This window comes from Rhinoraja longicauda, chromosome 25, assembly GCF_053455715.1.
Source record: "Rhinoraja longicauda isolate Sanriku21f chromosome 25, sRhiLon1.1, whole genome shotgun sequence".
Classification (NCBI taxonomy): Eukaryota; Metazoa; Chordata; class Chondrichthyes; order Rajiformes; family Arhynchobatidae; genus Rhinoraja; species Rhinoraja longicauda.
The window spans coordinates 9475826-9496179 of NC_135977.1; the positions used below are offsets into that span (position 1 = coordinate 9475826).

Consider the following 20354-nt stretch of genomic DNA (forward strand, 5'->3'; position numbering starts at 1 on the left):
CTTCTGCAGTTGTACAGGGCCCTAGTGAGACCGCACCTGGAGTACTGTGCGCAGTTTTGGTCTCCAAATTTCAGGAAGGATATTCTTGCTATTGAGGGCGTGCAACGTAGGTTTACTAGGTTAATTCCCGGAATGGCGGGACTGTCATATGTTGAAAGACTGGAGCGACTAGGCTTGTATACACTGGAATTTAGAAGGATGAGAGGGGATCTTATCAAAACATAAGATTATTAAGGGGTTGGACACGTTAGAGGCAGGAAACATGTTCCCAATGTTGGGGGAGTCCAGAACCAGGGGCCACAGTTTAAGAATAAGGGGTAGACCATTTTGAACAGGGATGAGGAAAAACCTTTTCAGTCAGAGTGTTGTAAATCTGTGGAATTCTCTGCCTCAGAAGGCAGTGGAGGCCAATTCTCTGAATGCATTCAAGAGAGCTAGATAGAGCTCTTAAGGATAGCGGAGTCAGGGGGTATGGGGAGAAGGCAGGAACGGGGTACTGATTGAGAATGATCAGCCATGATCACATTGAATGGTGGTGCTGGCTCAATGGGCCGAATGGCCTACTCCTGCATCTATTGTCTATTAAGTGCCCAAATCTTACATGTAAATGCTGTCTGCACAAATCTTTCAGCACTGTACTCTCTGAATCACTTAAGAAATTATGAATAAGTACAACTGCTGAAGAAAATATTAAGGCCGTTGAGGTTTTATTATAAAGCTGGTAAGGAGAATAAGATAGTTTTTTAAATTAAAAGTACTGGCCAAAAGTCAAAGAGCAACAAAGGATAGCAAGCATCATTTCCAGGTTTACCTGTCACAAGCCTATGGCCATTTAAACATTACAGTAAGAGTACAATGGAACTGGATTTCTATATTCAAAACTTTTCTAAAGTAGTTTTGTGACAAAAAATGGAAAACTCCATCTATATTTAATTATGCATCGTTAGCTGAACAGCAATTTCTACAGAAACCATTCGGATTCCTCAAATGATATATTGCATGAGCACAATTTCTTGTACTCAACAGGGAGTCGGTGTAGGAATGCAATCAAGAGAACTATAGTGTGCAGGTTGGCCTGAAACTCCACGGTGCTTATCCTGTGGGGCAGGGGAAGGAGAGGGGAGAATTTTGTGCTATTTGTCTATGAATTGGGAGAACTTTCAGAACCCATTGAGAACTGAAAAGTTGCTGGATGGCCAACATTCTATACTAGCAAGAAATAGAAAATCAGTTAAGGTTTTTGAAGTATTTTGAAGAGGCATGAAACCTAAAACTGGAGAATTAGGAAATTACTGTATTTTGATCAATTTTCACAATAGAAAATAAAAAATTACCAAAATTGGCAGAAATACAATCAGTAAAAGAGGAAACAAACAATTGAAAATACCAGCCAAAGTAATGGAAATAAAGACTGAAACAGTCCCCCATATATTAGCTTTTAAATGAGGTGGCTGCAGAAATATAGATGTATTGTTCAATTTTTACTTTAAAGTTTATTGAAAGATCCGAATAGATTAGAAAACAGCAAATATAATACAGCTATTGGAAGGCAACAAAGGAAGCAGGAAGCCGACAGGCGCAACAGACCACCTAAAAACATCGGCATTCATTCTTGAGGATTCTGCCGGACAATGAGTACAATACAATGAGAACACGGTAATACAATGAAGCAGAGTGAAGATTGCTTTAGAAGAGAAAGTTTAACAAATTTATTAAGAGCTCTTTCTGATTATAATTAGCAGGATAAGAGGTGAATTTTCTGGTGAATCCACATTACTATACTTTCATACAACCACGAGACTGTAATTTTCCAAGCAAGTATTCTTCCCATTCTCACCAGCTCCTCGTGACCTTATCATTCACCGACAGCCAATTTAAAGTGACTGATTGATCAATCTACGTCTTTGAGATACTGAAGGAAAACTAGGCAACTCCACTAGAACATGCCAACTCCAAGAGACGGTGCTGAAGGCCAAGATTGTATGGAGGACACTGGTGTCATACCAAGAGTAACACAGCGTGGGAACAGGCCCTTTGGCCCAACTTGCCCACACCTGCCAACATGTCCCATTTACACTAGTCCCACCTACCCATGTTTGGCCCACATCCCTCCAAATCTGCCCTATCCATGTACCTGTCTAACTGTTTCTTCAACGTTGGGTGGTCCCTGCCTCAACTATCTCCTCTGGCAGTTCGTTCTATACCCCCACCATCCTCTATGTGAAAAAGTTACCCCTCAGATTCCTATTAAATAATTTCCGCTTCACCTTGAACCTATATCCTCTGGTCTTCGACTCACCTACTCTGGGCAAAAGATTCTGTGCATCGACCCAATCTATTCCTCTCATGAGGTGCTGTGATGCAGAAAAGAATGGTAATGGGGTCACTTTCAGGCTGTTCATCTGTATGATGGTGCAAAGACCAGTACAGCACATGAACAGGGCCTTCGGCACACAATGTTTCTGGCAAACAAGATCAACTCTTATCTTGCATATCTGCTCGTAATCCATATCCCTCTATTCCCTGTACATTGCTGAGGCATCAGCTATATACAATCTATAATAATGGCTCAAGGAATCTTGTGTAATATGTCAATGTTGACAAAAGGTGCATGGGAAAGCAAGTCTTGATGGTGGCAGTCTTGAAAAGATATAGACAATATAAATGTGACTACTGTGGTGTAACAACAGAACTGAAAGGTTGCCCTCGTTGGCAGGAACTGCACAGCAGGATACAGAGCAAAGCTTTATTTTGATTAATAGGGTTATTGGCAAGGGTGTCAAAAGGTTATGGGGAGAAGGCAGGAGAATAGGGTTGAGAGGAAAAAATAGATCAGCCATGATTGAATAGTAGAGTGGTCTCAATGTGCCAAATGTCCCAATTCTGCTCCTCTGACTTATGAACCCATCATACTTGCAGAGGTCAGTGCTGTGTAATGTTCAAGAGGTGATGGCTGTTCAGGATCCTGCGCATTCTTCAGATCAGTAGTAGCAAAATTAGAACGGAGCCAGGGTGCTGTGGTGACTAAATCTTTTAAGATCCAAGATCCTCAAACAAAAAAGTTGCCATAAAAGTCAAACATGTAACAGAATAGAAAGGTATCAAGAACCAGAGGACATAGGTTTAAAGTGAGGGGGGGGAAAGATTTAATAGGAACCAGAGGGGGAACGTTTTTTTAAACCACAAAGGGTGGTAGGTATATAGAACAAGCTTCTGGAAGATGTAGCTGAGGTAGGTACTATCACAACTTTTAAAACTTTTGGACAGGTACATGGACAGGATGGGTTTAGAGGGCCAAATGCAGGCAGATGGACTGGTGTAGATGGGTCATATTGGTTGGCATGGGCAAGTTGGCCAAAGAGCCCGTTTACACACTGTATGACTATGACTCATTGGAAAGGCAAACTAAATGAATGCAAGATGGATGATGTCCAAAAGTGGTGAAGCTTAGCTGTAACTGTACACGGTTTAATGGACTGTACAACGGAAGCATTGGTTTCAGTCTCTAAAGAAGGTTAACCTTAGAGATGATGCAGAAAAAGATCACTAGACTGATCCCCAGAATGAAGTTGTCTTTGGTTGAAAGATTGAGCAGACTGGGCCAATCATCTCGAGTTTGGAAGACTGAAAAGTGATCTCCAACACAAGTAAAATTCTCAAAGGACTTGACACATAAATGGTGAACGATATTTCCTCTCATGGACAAGTCTAGAATCAGAAAGCAAATATTTCATGATAAACAATCAGCCACTTAAAAATAGTCCAATTTTTTTTTCAAACAATGACAATTATCAGAACTATCTACCTCAAAAGCCATCTATATAAATAATTTGAGTTTCATGAAATCTAATAATTCGGGATTCAAAGTAGAGTACCAAATGGCAGCATGAATTTCAAAGTTGAAATCATACATTGCAATTGGTCACAAACATGGTGATGGCTAATTTTGGCCCCAAATGATTAACAAATATCCCATTTATGCACATGCTTAACTTTGCCTAAAATATAGAACAGTTGCTCCCATCACAAAAACCCAACAACATCTTTGCGGCCACATATGCAAAAGACAAATAGAGGACCAAAGTAGCAGATACGTGGCATACGAGTCAAATACTGGAAATTAAATAGAATACATAAAATGCTGGAATTACACTGTATTTGGCAATCTCCATGTAGAAATTAACATTGGCTCAGATTTTCTGCCAGCACTGATTGTGCTTGCTAATGACCTACAAAACATTCAAATTTACATTGGACAGATTCCCAACATCAACCTGCTGCTCAGGATTGACCAATCCTCCACAGCAATCAGGGCCAATTGTACAAATCCTGTCACGTGGCACCAATGCAAGGAAATTGTAGTAGTTCCCCTCAGAACTGAAGCATTTTCTCACAAAATCCAACTTAATGTCTCAGGTCAATGACTTTATCAAAACTGGGAAAATGTATTAAAAAATTAAGTGTCATACTGATCTACCTTGTCCCTCCTCTTGTTCAGTCCTTCTGCACCTATAGTCCGGACACCTCACACTCTCTCCATCACTTCAACAACTTCTAATCAATCCCTTTGCTCCCATCGGCTCATCTTTACATAGATATCCAATTTAGTTGCGCCTCCATTCCCGATCAGGAAGGTTGCAATGCCCCGTTTCTTCCTAGAATGGAGACCCAACACATTTACCTTCCTCCACCTGGTGGAACTTGTCTTTCCCTCAGCAACTTCACCTTTGATTCCTCACTTCAAATCAAATTTAGAATCAGAATTACCTTTATTGTCATCCAAAAAAAAAAAAGTCTTTTGGACGAGATTTCGTCACCCAGTCCAACAATAAAGGCAATAAAATAAGCAATTACACACAACCACAAACCAACACAAAACAAAAAAAGAAACATCCATCACAGTGAGTCTCCTCCAGTTCCCTCCTCACTGTGATGGAAGGCCAGAATGTCTTTTCTCTTCCCCCGCCATCTTCTCCTGCGGTCAGGCTGTTGTAGTTGCCACGTTCCAGGCCACGCCGGACGGTGAAAGGTCCGCAGCGGGCCGACCCAAGCCCCGCAATTCAGGGCGGGCGAAGATGCTGCCGCTGCAGGTCGGGGCGGTCGTGGCTCCCGACATTGAAGCCCCTGCCAGGCGGAGAAAATCCCGCGGCCTATTTCAGGCCGCGCCGGACGGTGAAAGGTCCACGGTGGGCCGACCCAAGCCCCGCGATCCGGGGCAGGCGAAGACGCTGCCGCTGCTGGAGCTCCCGATGTCGGCCCCCACCCAGGGGGCTGTGAGCTTCCGACGTCCATGCAGCCTGCACCGAAGCCTCCGAAGGCGAGTCGCAGCCGTTCCCGCAGCCTCCGAAGACAGCCAGCTCCGCAGTTGGTGAGTTTGATCCACGGGCTCTGCGAACCAGAGCCCCAAGTGGTCCCAGCTAGAGGCCGCCAGCTCCAGGTGTTTGGCCGGTGGTAGGCCGCAGCGGGAATGGAGACACAACCCAGAAAACAAAGGTCGGGTCTCCGTTCGGAAGAGACAATTTTAGTCTGTCCCCCCCCCACACATAGTACACAACCACAAAAAACACATCACATCTAAACACTACAATTAAGATAAAAAAACACAAAGACAAACGGACCGCAGGTAAGCCGCAGCTGCTCGGGCAGCGCCGCCATTCATCGGCCCCAACTATACCTGTCTTTTCGTTAGCTATGTTCAACATTAACAACATACCCCGGCACCACTCCATAACTCTTTCGCTGCTACATAGACAACTGTATTGAGGATGCATCCTGCACCCTTGCAGAAATTGTCAACTTCAAAGTTCCACCCTGGCTTCTAATTGATTAAGACCATCTCTGACACCTCTCACTGAAAAGCCCTTTTCAGATGACCATCATCATTGTGGTGCCAAACAAAAGCAATGAAAAGCGCCTTACTGACCAGTGTCAAGTGGCTCAGACATCCACTATCATGAAGTACTTCGAGAGTGTTTCAGACAGCCTCGATCCACTGCAATCTGCCTATTGCTGTAACAGGTCCACAGCAGACACCACTCTAAACGAGCGGCACGATGGCGCAGCGGTAGAGTTGCTGCCTTACAGCGAATGCAGCGTCGGAGGCTCAGGTTCAATCCTGACTATGGGCGCCGTCTGTACGGAGTTTGTACGTTCTCCCCATGACCTGCGTGGGTTTTCTCCGAGATATTCGGTTTCCTCCCACGCTCCAAAGATGTACAGGTATGTAGGTTAATTGGCTGGGCAAATGTAAAAATTGTCCCTAGTGGGTGTAGGATAGTGTTAGTGTGCGGGGGTCGCTGGACGGCACGGACCCGGTGGGCCGAAGAGCCTGTTTCTGCACTGTATCTCTAAATCTAAAAAAATCTAAACCTAATCCCTGGAACAACTGGATAACAAGGGCACACAATTCAAACTCTTATTTATTGACTGTTTCTCCAGCCTCAACACTATAATTCCAACCAAACTCTCTCCAAACCCCTACACTTAGACTCAGCATATCTCTGCAACTGTACCTTGACTCCATGGCCCACACAGCACCTTGAGTGAGGAGAGACAACAAAGCATCCTCCATGACAATTCTCAACACCAGTTCCATGCAAGAATGCTTTCTCAGCTCCTTACTATACTCCCTATGTACTCAACTGAATGGCTAAATCCTGTTGTAACTTCATTTACAAGTTTACAGATGACACCACCCCAGTGGCCCAGATCTTAAACAACTACATCGCCTATCCATTTTCTCCAGAGATGCGGCCTGAGCCATTCCATCATTTTGTGTCTTTTTTTCGAAACCAACATCTGCAGTTCCGTGTGTTTACAATTTCACCCTGTCTCTGGAAAGTTGCGAAGATACCCAAGTCTCCCCCTTTTCTTTCCTCTCCCATCAGGCAGAAGATACAAATGCTTGGATGCATGTACCTCCACTTCTTCCCTGCTTTTAGAAACTCGAGCCGACCACTCATATCCTAATGATAAATTCCTAATCTCACAATCCACCTTGTTGCAGTCTTTGTGCTTTTTATTTATCTGCTATATTTGTCCCTCTATATTGTAGATGCAACACTACATTCTGCCCTGTTTCCATTCTCTTTTGGACCATCTGTTTTACTCTTGCACGGTACAATTGCACTCCTTTATGGTATATGCCCAAAAGGATGCAAACAAACCTTTTCACTTTATCTCAGTACACATGACAATAATAAATCTATAGCAATAACTGAAAGCTCAAAGTGACAAGTGCAAAAACAGATGGTTTGTCAGTCATATAACCAGTGTTTTCATACTTCAACCCAGTAAATCAGTTTCCTAATGGGTCAGTGACAATTTTATATTTAACTGCACCAGAGTGCATTCACTCTCCCAAACCAATCTTTTCGATACAAGTTGGCCAAGACCGAAAGATGTAAATTTGAAACGTTTCCACTTAATCAGTACTGCCCTGGGTCGTCTAGACCTTTCCAAATCTAAACACAAATTCAGCCCAAGCCACTTGATTTGAAACAAATAAGATACAGCAGAAAAATCAAACAATGCAGCCCGACTAGAAAGTAGGCTATTTACTCTACGAACTGGATTTGAAACTGATGCAGAAACAATGGCCCAAACAGCTAACAGAACGAACTGCTCGTCATCAAGTATGTTGTGTGCTCACCCAAGTGACTCAATTTAATTTGACGTTTAAAAGCAGCCGGATAGCGCTCCCGTTGTACTACACCACAGATTTAGCCAAGACGTTGCATTCAAGTGTCGACGGTGGGATTTGAAAGCACAACCTTGTGATTCAGGTGGCATCATAAACAATCCTGGCGAGTGGCGGCACGGTGATGGTCGGGTCTGTCATTTAACATGGGTCACCATCTATCTCTCTACACCACCCCCTATATCGCCTCGATATATATGTATCTATCACTATCTATCTATCTATCTAAATATCACCATCTTTATATCTCTAAATCATAGTCTTTATATCTCCAAATCATAACCTTTATATCTCTAAATCGCCGTCTTTATATCTCTCTGTATCGGTCTTTATCTCTCGACATCACACACTGTCTTAGTATATCATTCGTTTCCATCTCCTCCGACTCTCGGTCTGAAGAATTGTCTCGACCAGAAACATCACCTGGTCTTTTTCCCCAGAGATGCTGCCTGACCCGCGGTGTGTGTTGTTCCAGCACTTTGTGTCTATCTTCCATGTAAACATCTGCAGGGCTGGGAAGGAAGATGAGGGATGGGGAGGGGAGGGGCAAGTGCGGCCGGCCTCTACCTTGTTTGGTTTTACTGTCCGGGGGCGGCGCCTTGTTGGGCCCTGCCGAGGCGGATCGCGCAGACTTCTTTTCCATATCTGGGTCTTCCAGCATCAGCTTCCGACAGCTCAATGGGAACGACCTGGCTGGTTGTGCCAACCGATTTTCCACAGCGCATCGCGTTACTGGGCCTGACTTCAATCTTCATCATGGCGACCTCTGCATCGTGACCAGTCTGGAAAATGGCGAAAATAAACAAGGAGCGGGGCGTAGAGGGAAACGGAGTTGGAAGGGTGGGGTGGGGGACGAACTGGGCTCCGAACAAGCCCTTGGAGGTTAGTAGACGGAGTCCAGTGGCTTCAGGTGACCCCCACCCCGCGCTCCTGAAGCAGGTAGGTAGGCAGGCGGCTCGACCGTCCCGACACGACCCCTCACAGCGATGGCGACGAGTCGCCAACAAGCGCCCACAAGGCGGATGCGCACCCCTTATATAGTCTCGGCAAACCCGCGCCTGCGCCCTTTGCGCCTCCGGGTTGAGGCATGCTGGGAGATGTAGTCTTTCCCCTCCCTCTCCCTACCAATCACGAACACAAAGGGGGGAGCAGCGAGAGAGCATCACAGAGGGGGAGCAGCAAGAGATCAGTCTGAAGAAGGGTCTCGACCCGAAACGTCACCCATTCCTTCACTCCTGAGATGCTGCCTGACCTGCTGAGTTACTCCCAGCATTTTGTGAACGAACACAAAGAGGGGGCGGGGGCTTGCAGATGCTGGGGTTGCGAAACTGATTGGACAGCGAGCCAAAACAAAAAAGCGTTTTCACCTGCACAATAATAATAAACCTAGCTCAGCGGGTCAGGCAACATCTCTGGAGGTCGACACAAAAAGCTGGAGTAACTCAGCAGAACAGTCAGCATCACTCTGGAGAAAAGGAATAGGTGACGTTTCGGGTCGAGACCCTTCTTCAGATTTCATCTCTGGTGGGCATCAACAGGTGACGTTTCTGACCTGAAGTGTGAAGTCACTTTTGTGTGTCTGCTTTGGTTTGCAGAACTCTGTGTGCAAATAGTGTGCAATCGTGGCCAAGATTTGATTGACAATAGACAATAGGTGCACGAGTAGGCCATTCGGCCCTTCGAACCAGCAGCACCATTCAACGTGGTCATGGCTAATCATTCACAATAAGTACCCCGTTCCTGCCTTCTTCCCATACCCCCTGACTCCGCTATCCTTAAGAGCTCTATCTAGCTCCCTCTTGGATTGTACTCCAACCAGAGTTGTGTTATCTGGTCAGGAGCCGGTACTGGAATTAGTTTAAATTGGGATTGGAATTCGAAAACGAACGTTTTCAAGAGAGAGTTCTAGGGGCTAAAGGAATCAAGGAATATGGGGAAAAAACAGGAACGGGGTACTGATTTTAGATGATCAACCATGATCATATTGAATGGCGGTGCCGAATGGCCTACTCCTGCGCCTGTTTTTCTATGTCACCCATTCCTTCTCTCCTGAGATGCTGCCTGACCTGCTGAGTTACTCCAGCATTTTGTGAAATAAATACAATACAATATATCTTTATTGTCATTGTACAGGGGTACAACGAGATTGGGGATGCGCCTCCCATACGATGCAATAATTTAGTTAGTTTAAACAACAGCAACCCAACGAAACAAATTGTAACAGTTTTAAGACAGAATAATTTCGATTTGTACCAGCATCTGCAGTTATTTTCTTACACTACATATTGAATGGTGGTGCTGGCTCGAAGGGCCGAATGGCCTACTCCTGCACCTATGTTTCTATGTCACCCATTCCTTCTCTCCAGAGATGCTGCCTGACCCACTGAGTTACTCCAGCACTCCCGGAAGCGGAATCACGGTGTCCCGGGTCGGGGTCAGCAGTAAGATGGCGGCCTGCAGGTTGCTGCGGTTGGTCGCAGCGGACGCTCGGGTCGGCACTGGTGCTTTCCTTGTTCACCGGCGGAATCTCGCACCGCGCGTCTTGTTCAGGGCTCATTCGGGCAACGCCGAGCAAAAACAGACGCATTTCGGATTCGAGACTGTGGCCGAATCGGAAAAAGCAGAGAGAGGTGCGAGTGGGGGGGGTTCGGGCCCCAGCGCAGCGGGCTGGTCCTTCCTTGAGACCGGGAGATAACATGAACCAGTGCTGCCCTTCCCAACCTTGCGATGTCAGTACGGGCTTCGGTGGTAATGTCAGTTAATGTGGTTGGTGATTAATGTCAGATAGACAAAAAGTGCTGGAGTAACTCAGCGGGTCAGGCAGCATCTGGGGAGAGAAGGAATGGGTGACCTTTCGGGTAGAGACCAAACTCTTAATTAATGTCAGTTCCGTTAGCCAAATTAGGAGGCTCGTTTTCAGCGGATCCAGACACTGGGTGGATGCAATGGGTGGAGCGAAAGCAACTACGGGACACAGAGAAGACGCGAGTGAGGGATCCGTCCACGACAATAGGGGGGATCCAACACATCATCGTCTGACATTTCTGTCACCCCCTCCACGCAATCCAACTGTGAATCACATTTCCACTCCAGTCTGCTTTTTGCAGAGAGCGTTCCTTCTGCAATTCCTTGGTTCACTCATGCCTTTCCACCCAATCAATCCCCTCTCTAGGTACTTTCCCCTGCCGCATCTGCTCTCAAGAGGAGGCATTCTAGGTCATTTGAGATGTCCTCCTTCTTCAGTAAATGTCTTCCCAACGGACTGGGTATTTGGGTGCGTTACTTTCTATTGCTTCCTGTGCCATTACCACCAAAATATGTTAAATTATACATTTAATTAACATTTGGGAACATCATTTTATGTATAATGGCTCCCAACTTTAACAGCGAAGCTTACTTCACTGAGCAGTTTGTCGCATTTCTTGCATATACATGCAAGTTTAGTCTTTTTGAGGCTATAGGGGGAAAGAGGGTTAGTAAGGCTACCAGATATGACCTTCATTATGAAATTTGTTTTATTTACAGTTTACAAAGTATTTGAAAATGTTGCTGAAAAATATGATGTAATGAACGACGCCATGAGCTTTGGCATTCACAGGTTGTGGAAAGACATACTTCTTCACACAATGAACCCATTACCGGGAACCAAATTACTTGATGTAGCTGGAGGGACAGGTACCGTAATTACTCTGAACTTTGCCGAATGTCCCTATTGTATTATTGTAATTTGAAGGTCCTGCATGTCTTGACCAGGTTGTTGGTTGTTTTCCCCCTTCTCCCAAGTTGTTGGCAATTATCTGTGAAGTGCCCTGTGGAGGTGATTCATAGTTTATTTTCAGATAACTTGTTATCTAATTAGTATCTTAATTTGCAGTGCATCTTTGTATTATCAGTGGAAACTACAGCACTGGGGGAAACTCACACTGTTATGGAGAAAGTGTGCAATGTATTGTATTTTATTAGAATTTTGATACTACCTATTATGTAGGTGCAGAGGGCGGCACAGTGGCACAGCAATGGAGATGCTGCCATACAGCACCAGAGACCCAGGTTTACTGCTGACTACAGGTGCTGTCTGTACAGTGTTTGTACATTCTCCCTGTGACCACGTGGGGTATTTTCCGGGTGCTCTGTTTTCATCCCACATTCCAAAGACATGCAGGTTTGTAGGTTAATTGGCTTCTGTAAATTGTCCCTCGTGTTAGCATAAGGGGGTGATTGTTGGTCGGCGTGGACTCAATGGGCCTAAGGGCCTGTTTCCACGTTGTATCTCTAAAGTCTAAAGTCAGAGGGAATGCATGTTACTTGCAAGAATTATCGGAAACATTTTTCCTTTTTGTCTTTTCCTTTTGCATGATTTTGCAATTATTCTTCACTCTCCAGTGCCTTGTCCAATTTATAATAGTTTCATGGACTTAACCTTATACAATAATATTTTCTGAGCTCTACCATGCCTTCTTCTGAGGTCTTCAATTTCAGCAGGGGATACTATTTAGGACAAAGTATTTTTTCTCTTCCCATTCCTCCATCGCAAATAAACTGCAGTCAACTGAGATCAGCGATGGCTATTCTATAGTTGCTCCAATTTTGTCCAGCCAACATCTCAGGCCAGCTGAGGGGCATCAAACCACCTTCACTATATTGACTCAAAACATAATAACAATAGACAATAGGTGCAGGAGTAGGCCATTCGCCCTTCGAGCCAGCACCACCATTCAATGTGATCATGGCTGATCATTCTCAATCAGTACCCCGTTCCTGCCTTCTCCCCATACCCCCGGACTCCGCTATCCTTAAGAGCTCTATCTAGCTCTCTCTTGCATGCATTCAGAGAACCGGCCTCCACTGCCTTCTGAGGCAGAGAATTTCACAGATTTACAACTCTCTGACTGAAAAAGTTTTTCCTCATCTCCGTTCTAAATGGCCCACCCCTTATTCTCAAACTGTGGCCCCTGGTTCTGGACTCTCCCAACATTGGGAACATGTTTCCTGCCTCTAACGTGTCCAACCCCTTAATAATCTTATATGTTTCGTGGTTTTTTTTGTGTAAACACGTTTATTTTGTGTTTTTCTTTTCCCCCCAAGGCAGCTTGACTGTAGCTGGCAATGGTGTTTTCAAATAATATCAGTTTCGGTCCTGTGATCTATAGCCCACTTTGAAACTGTTAGACCAGGATTCTAGCTATTTTTATTGATGATTGTCACCAGGGTAAGAAGCTTCTTGGCATGCTCCATGAAGAATAGTGAGGTATTGAAAAGCGACGGAACCCTGAGGACTAGTTCTCTTGCAAGAGTCAGCATATTAGGAAGAGAAATTAATAAATGCGACGTAAATGATGTTAAATGAAAATTACGTACAACTTTAGATTGGGTTCAAGTAACTTTATTAGTTGGCTGATCTATCTTTCCCTCTCAACCCCATTCTGCTGCCTTCTCCCCATAATCCCTGACACCCGTACTAATCAAAAATCTGTCAATATCCCGCGTAAAAATATCCATTGACCTGGCCTCCGCGGCCATCTGTGGCAATGAATTCCACTGACTCACCACCCTCTGACTAAAGAAATACCTCCTTATCTCCTTTCTAAAGGTGCGTCCTTTTATTCTGAGGCTTTGGCCTCTGGTTCTAGACTCTCCCACTAGTGGAACTGTTTGCATTCCTATGATATCTTACATTCTTATTGACAATTGGTTTAACTAGTTACGTTGGTTAATTGATGTTAAATTCTACAGTAGTATGAAAGCATCTCATCACTCTCCTCAGTAAGGTAATTTATGAATTGAAAATATACTTGGGTAATCAGATTTGCTGTTGGGCTGACTCTTTCTGAAGAACTGTTCGGTTGGATCTTTAAGAAGAGCTGTTTCTCATTGAGTCAACTGCTTTTCCTTATCTGTTTTCTTCATGTATGAACCTGAAGAGTACCAGGAAGCTTTTTAGTCCGGGTACATCGCTGACGAACCCACATCAGTCTGCTTTGCTGAAAGCACATCAGTTCAGAGCAGTCAGGAATGGCTGATATTTAACAATCCTTATCCAGTTACCTTGCTGTGACCTTATTACTGTGGTGTGGTTCATTTAACCCTGCATGGTTTGAAGATTAAATTTGACAATTTTTGGGGCCTGAATTACCTCAATTAGACTGTCCTTTGCAGTTTAAGCATAAGGAAGATTTCAGGAGATCTAAAATTGCTTTGTATTTCTTCAGGAGATATCGCCTTCAGGTTTATAGATTATGTAAAATCACAGCAGGAAAGACAGAATCGGCAAGCAATGAAACTTTACCAGAGTCCTTCATGGCAACAAATCAACGATGCTTATGAACAGCAGATGGAATCTAACTCAGATTTGGAATCAATGGCGGTAATCTGTGATGTTAACAAGGAAATGTTAAAGGTTGGAAAGCAAAAGGCAGAACGGTTGAACTATACTGAAGGTAATCTACTTAAATCTGCCCCTTTTTTTGATATTGACAATTTTGATATTGTGTCTGAATGCTCTTTCTTGTTCTCTGGTTGTTTGTTGCTTGCAGGCTTGTCCTGGGTTGTAGGAAATGCTGAGGAGCTACCATTTGATGATGACAAGTTTGACGTTTATACAATTGCCTTTGGAATTAGAAATGTTACGCACATTGATCATGTGAGTACCTGCAGAGGATCAACTGTGACTGAGTTGTGATCATATCTGAGGTGAAAACTTCCCTTTGCCCCATATATTCATTCCTCAATCCAATCAATGAAAATATTGCATACTATTTTGGAGATATGAGTTCATAGGTGATAGGAGCAGAATTAGGCCATTCAGCCCAGCAAGTCTGCTCTACCATTCAACCATGGCTGATCTATCTCTCCCTCCTTCTCTCCAAAACGCCTGACACCTGTACTAATCAAGAATCTATCTATCCCTGTCTTAAAAAATATCCATTAACTTCTGTGGCAATGAATTCCACCCTCTAACTAAAGAAGATCCACCTCATCTCCTTCCTAATGGAACATCCTTTAATTCTGAGGCAATGACCTCTGGTCCGAGACTCTCCCATTAGTGGAAACATCCTCTCCACATGAAATGCGAGAGATTCAAGATAGCTTTATCTGTCACCCACAGTCCAACAATAAAAGCATTAAAATAGGCAGATTACACAATAAAGCATTAAAATAGGCAAATTACACAACCCCAAAAACACGCAAAAAAAGAAACATCCATCACAGTGAGTCTCCTCCAGTCCTCTCCTCACTGTGATGGAAGGCCACAATGTCTTTTCCCTTCCCCTGCCCTCTTCTCCCGCGGTCAGGTTGTTGTGGTTGCAGGCCGCTGGACGGTCCGCAGCAGGCCGACCCAAGCCCCGCGATCCGGGGCGGGCGAACACGCTGCCGCTGTTGCTGCACGTCGGGGCGGTCGGGGCGGCCCCGACATTGAAGCCCCCGCCCAGCAGAGAAAAATCCCGCGGCCTATTTTAGGCCGCGCCGGACGGTGAAATGTCCGCGACCCAAGCCCCGCGATCCGGGGCGGGCGAACACGCTGCCGCTGCCGGAGCTCCTGATGTCGGCATTCACGCGGTCCGAGCCTAAGGCGAGTCGCAGCCGCTCCCGCAGCCTCCGAAGACGGCCGGCTCCGCTGATGGTGAGTCCGGTCCGCGGGCTCTGCGAACCGGAGCCCTGGAGGCCGCCAGCTCCAAGAGTTGGGCCGATGGTAGGCCGCAGCAGGAACGGAGACCCGACCCAGAAAACAAAGGTCAGGTCTCCGTTCGGAAGGGACACATATTTACAATTTTACAGTTCCCCCCCTCCCCCCCATACCCACACATAGTACACAAACACAAAAACACGACATCACATCGACAATTAAGACACAGAAAAACAACAAAACACAAAGACAAATGGACCGCAGGTAAGCCGCAGCTGCTATGGCAGCGCCGCCATTTTGGGTCGAGAGGGTGAAATGCAATGCATGTGGGCCAATATGTTTATTTCTTCCTTTGGAAACAATGTCTCCAAGCTCTTTCATCCCAACCCAATAATGTAGCAGTGTCCACAGAGGGACATCTAACACTCAATGTTTTTCCATCATCAGGTGTTGCAGGAGGCCTATCGGGTTTTGAAACCGGGTGGAAGGTTCCTCTGTTTAGAATTCAGCAAAGTACAGAATCCAATCGTTTCCAGGTAGTTATAGCATATCAGTATTAATGAAGGAGAAAACAACTGCAGAAAAATGAACTGCATAACTTTCACTGCTAGAAATCTGTGCTGGATCTACTGAACGGTCTGCCAGCATTTGTGGAAGGAGAAGCAGAGTTGCTGGAGTAACTCAGCAGGTCAGGCAGAATCTCTCGAGGATGTGGATAGGTGACGTTTTGGATCGGGATCTTTTCCAAGAACACATTCTTGTGTTTCCGCCTTAATTTTGAGATCAATGGGCCTTCAGGTTTAAGTCAGAACTGGTCAGTTTTAGATGCAACTAACTCTTGTTTCCTCTCTTCAGAGATACTACCTGATCTGCTGAGTACTTCTAGCTCTGTCTGTTCTGTAACTCAGTTCCAGTATTTGTTTTGACTCTTTACGGCCCTCATTCATGTCCCCCCCCCACCCCATTTTCAAGACTATATTAATAGCATTTGCATCACCAGGACAATCCTGGATTCCATCATTTTTCAGATGTTGTACTTTTTGATTTTGGAACTTAATTAACTTTGTGATTGTACCTGTTTTCTTTTGCCCAGGCTTTACAATTTGTACAGTTTTCAAGTGATTCCTGTATTAGGTGAAGTCATTGCTGCTGACTGGAAATCCTACCAGTACTTGGTAGAAAGTATCCAGCGTTTTCCTGATCAGGTAATGTTACCATTTAATTTTTTTTTAACGGCTATGACATCTTGATTAGCTGGGCAAGTGGGCCAAGGAATGGCTAATGGAGTTTAATTCAGATAAGTGCAAGGTGTAGCATTTGAGAAGACAAACCAGGGCAGGACCTCACAGTGAACAGCTGGGCTCTGGAGAGTGTTGTCGAACACGGGGATCTAGGAGTGCATGGTTCCTGAAAGTGGCATCACAGGTAATCTAACAAAACAAGTGCAATGTTTTCCTAATATCTCTCATTTTTTGCTAGTGCCATGTGTGAAAATGACACATAGACTTGGTACGGGGGGTGAAGAAGGCTTTTGGCCTGTTTCTGTACTCTGACTCACTTCATCCTGAAATACTCTCAAAATTTCCTTTCCAGTTTTGCAATACATCATAAAACCAATGATTACTCGACACATCTGGCACTTTTTTGTCGTCTTCATTAACACTGAACAATTTTCTTGCATGTCTTGCAGCTACTGTGTCACCAGCTAACATTTGTAACTGGATGTGCGTTTTATTTTTCCTTTAACAGGAACTAAAGCGAATGTGATTTGAGACACTGGGATTGCTTTCACTTGCATCTTTTCATTTCCAGGAGGAGTTCAAAGCAATGATTGAGGACGCTGGATTTTACAAGGTGGAATACAAGAACTTGACCATGGGGATTGTGGCTGTTCACTCGGGATTTAAGCTCTGAATTTGAAGTGACTGAAAGAAAATCAAGATGCACCTTTACATAGCACACTGCTTGGTGCAGAAATAGTTATAGATAAGTTTCAGTGAGATAATTATCTATAAGTAGTCACACAATTGGTGGTAATATCCAACGAGGTTATACTGCAACATAGTTTAATTGTACTCCCCTTGTTTTGTACTCTAATGGTGCAGGTACATGTTATCTGCTCTAGGGTTTGAGGTTTTCCTCTGTGAGGATGTGCTTTCTGGTATCATTGAAGTAGTACCAGTAATCAGTTCAAAATGCCTGAGGCATGAAGAGACATTTGACACAGAGTCCCAAGCTTTGGAAACAGTCAGATTGCTATTAAAATTGACATCCAAGTTCAGAAACATTTTAATATCGAGGATTCCAGCAATTTAAAAGTTGTATATTGGCCACACGACACGTTTATTTTGCACAAGTACATCTTAAAGTTGTTTATTAATGCCTTCAGGATCTGTCAAAGCAAGTATCTATCATTTTGTTTTGTCCACATCTGGCATCCTAAATTATACAATCAAATTAAGACACCAAGATTCTTATTAACACAGTTTAACCTGAATTAGTCTGAGACGATGGAGGATCGTCTTGATTTCCACACGTCTTAAGAAGGAGACTGCCCTTAACACAAAACTTAGTTATAATTTACAAAACCAACCTTGGTGGTATAACTAGCAATGATAATGGGTCAGTCGCTCCTTTTAAATTTAGTCAAACCTGTGTGTGTGCGCTTTTATTCAAATAGCATCTTTCATGACAATGTATACAAGGTATTTGTCTTGTAGTATTGACGGAAAATATTTATACAATTTCTTGGTAGGGAATGTTTTGATTTTATTTTAATGACTTGGGTACGTTCTTGGAATGGTGTGAGATCTCTTTTGCTATCTTACTTGCCCCTCTCTCCAAACTCAACTGTTGATCGTCTGAGTGCTTCTGATGCTGCTAATAGATGTCCCATAGATGTATTGTGTGATGCTGATTTATCTGTCCAAAGTCAAAGTTCCATGATTCATGATTGAATAATTCATCACAAAATGAATCCGGAGTTTCTCATCATATAACTAATTTTATTGTGGACTGTCTTATCTGCAGAGACTTGGATCAACACTGGTTCCCTCACCATCCGATGGAGGTCCAGTCCAATGGTTTGATGAGGGTTTGTTTTAAACAGGCAGATGGTGTCATGAGCATGCATGTAGAGGTTGACCATGTCTGCAAAGTATATTACCTGGAGATGGCATGTAATTGAAAACCAAAGATGGATCCTGAGTGTGTTTGGTGTGGATGCAAATCCATAAGCTCCCCACTTTTGTTCATTCTCTACTCCATTTCAAGACACTACCACCATTGACGACCTGAGATAACACAAAATGCTGGAGTGACTCAGCGGGTCAGACAGTATCTCGGGAGAAAGATAATAGGTGACATTTCCAAGTCGGAAGGGTCCGACCTGAAATAGCACCTATCCTTTTTCTCCAGAGGTGCTGCCTGACCCTCTGAGTTACTCCAGATTTTTGTGTCTATCTTTGATATAAACCAGCATCTGCAGTTCCTTCCTACACATTGACGATCCGAGGTCCATTTTGTATGGCCAAATTAGAATTCTCATTGTTTAACCTGTTGAAATTATGTGCCTTTGCTACTTTGCGAGAAATTATGCTACTTTAGGAGAAATCCCATGGCCTAATTGCTCTGAGCACTTTTGCATTTCATTTGAGATCACTTCTAAATTTTGGAGAATATGTCAAAAGTACTCATTTTCTCACTAGAAAGCAGTTTCCCAGTTGATTTGTTGTACCTCGAACTCTGTTTTTGAAATGGCTGCTGCTATTCCTCACCCTCTGTGTAGATCTGAAATATTGTTGTCTTAAAATTACACACGGTCTGAGTAAAGTACAACTTCTGACTGAGGACTTGATATTTTAATGCTCAGTGGTGAATAGTTTTCAGATTTAATAACGCCATATGCAATGAACATTATCATTTTCTTCATGGTCCAAACAAAATGGACTCCACAATTAGTTTATTTTCACCAATTAGTATTGCAATCAAACATCTCATTACATCATACTTGAAAACAGATTGACAAATTATTTGCAGAATCCATTTAATTTGCAGTGTAACTTGCATTCTGATATGCTCGTTTTCATGAAATTATAGTTTTATAAAATGGAATTTAGAATTGTCTCGTGTGTGAAATAGCTTAATCTGTTTTTGTGCATGCAATGCAGAAAATTCTTGTGGCCAATTTGGTAATCCTCCCATTAATACCCCAGCAGCAGCAGATATTTGCAGGTTTGACATAGTCTCAAATCATTCTCTAGCACAATCTTTGTGACAGATTGTCAACTTTGACCCTGTTCTTTGTGAGGAATGATATCAATATTTAAGTGTAATATTTGCAAATATATTAGCAATTTTATTAAACTTTCTACCAATTAAATTTGTTAAACAAGAGGTTTTCTATATTCAGCGTCTTCCTTAATCAAAGGTTTTTATGGAGATACAATCAATATGATACACAATTGTTTACATGATGACTGCTAAACATCTGAATGGCAAAATATAAAAATTATTTAAAACCATGACAGCCACGATTGAAAAGTTTTCAAATTGGTTAAAGTATGCCTCAACAATCTCTTAATGATAGATTGCAGGCGCATTCTGAATTTCAGAATGTTGAGGGATAAAGAAGATTATTGCAGCTAAACTGGAGCTGGTAGAACTCTTTTTATTGTAGAACCGTTCAGTCCACCGATGTCAGTCTTCATGTCAGGAGATGCTTGCTCATATTAAATAGAGCTGTTGCTCCTGTAAGCTGATCTATAGCTCTTGCATGCCAGAGCTGACTTAATCTCCAATGTACAATAGTGACGTGGGATAGAATTTCTGTTCATATGAACTGGATATTGTATCTTTGTCACTTTCCCTTCATATGTGCTTTACCAGTGTTTCACTGGAAGTACAGTTTACATTTCAGTAAAACAATGTCACAGATTTTTTTTTAAAACAGTAAGTGACTAGACGTGCCAATAATAGTGGATACATTTAATTCTGCACAAAACTTGAAAATATATTGTAGAATATTGAAAA

The 20354-nt window shown here is 43.5% G+C and overlaps 2 protein-coding genes across 3 annotated transcripts in view; one reads left to right on the plus strand and one right to left on the minus strand.

Moving 5' to 3' along the window:
- The window catches only part of rnf10 (ring finger protein 10), a 37363-nt gene extending 28645 nt beyond the window's left edge, over nucleotides 1-8718 (minus strand). For both annotated transcript variants that reach the window (XM_078421066.1, XM_078421064.1), the window contains exon 1: nucleotides 8267-8718. In XM_078421066.1, the coding sequence (XP_078277192.1) occupies nucleotides 8267-8360 (94 nt within the window). In that variant the 5' untranslated portion in view covers nucleotides 8361-8718. The remainder of the gene's footprint in view (nucleotides 1-8266) is intronic.
- A 1410-nt stretch (nucleotides 8719-10128) lies between these two features.
- Nucleotides 10129-19704, plus strand: coq5 (coenzyme Q5, methyltransferase). The gene is made up of 7 exons (XM_078421328.1): nucleotides 10129-10329; nucleotides 11225-11374; nucleotides 13909-14136; nucleotides 14233-14339; nucleotides 15771-15859; nucleotides 16417-16528; nucleotides 17136-19704. Exons 1-7 carry the CDS (start codon nucleotides 10146-10148, stop codon nucleotides 17235-17237), a joined length of 972 nt encoding a protein of 323 aa, XP_078277454.1. The 5' UTR covers nucleotides 10129-10145; the 3' UTR covers nucleotides 17238-19704.
- Nucleotides 19705-20354: the final 650 nt, after the last annotated feature.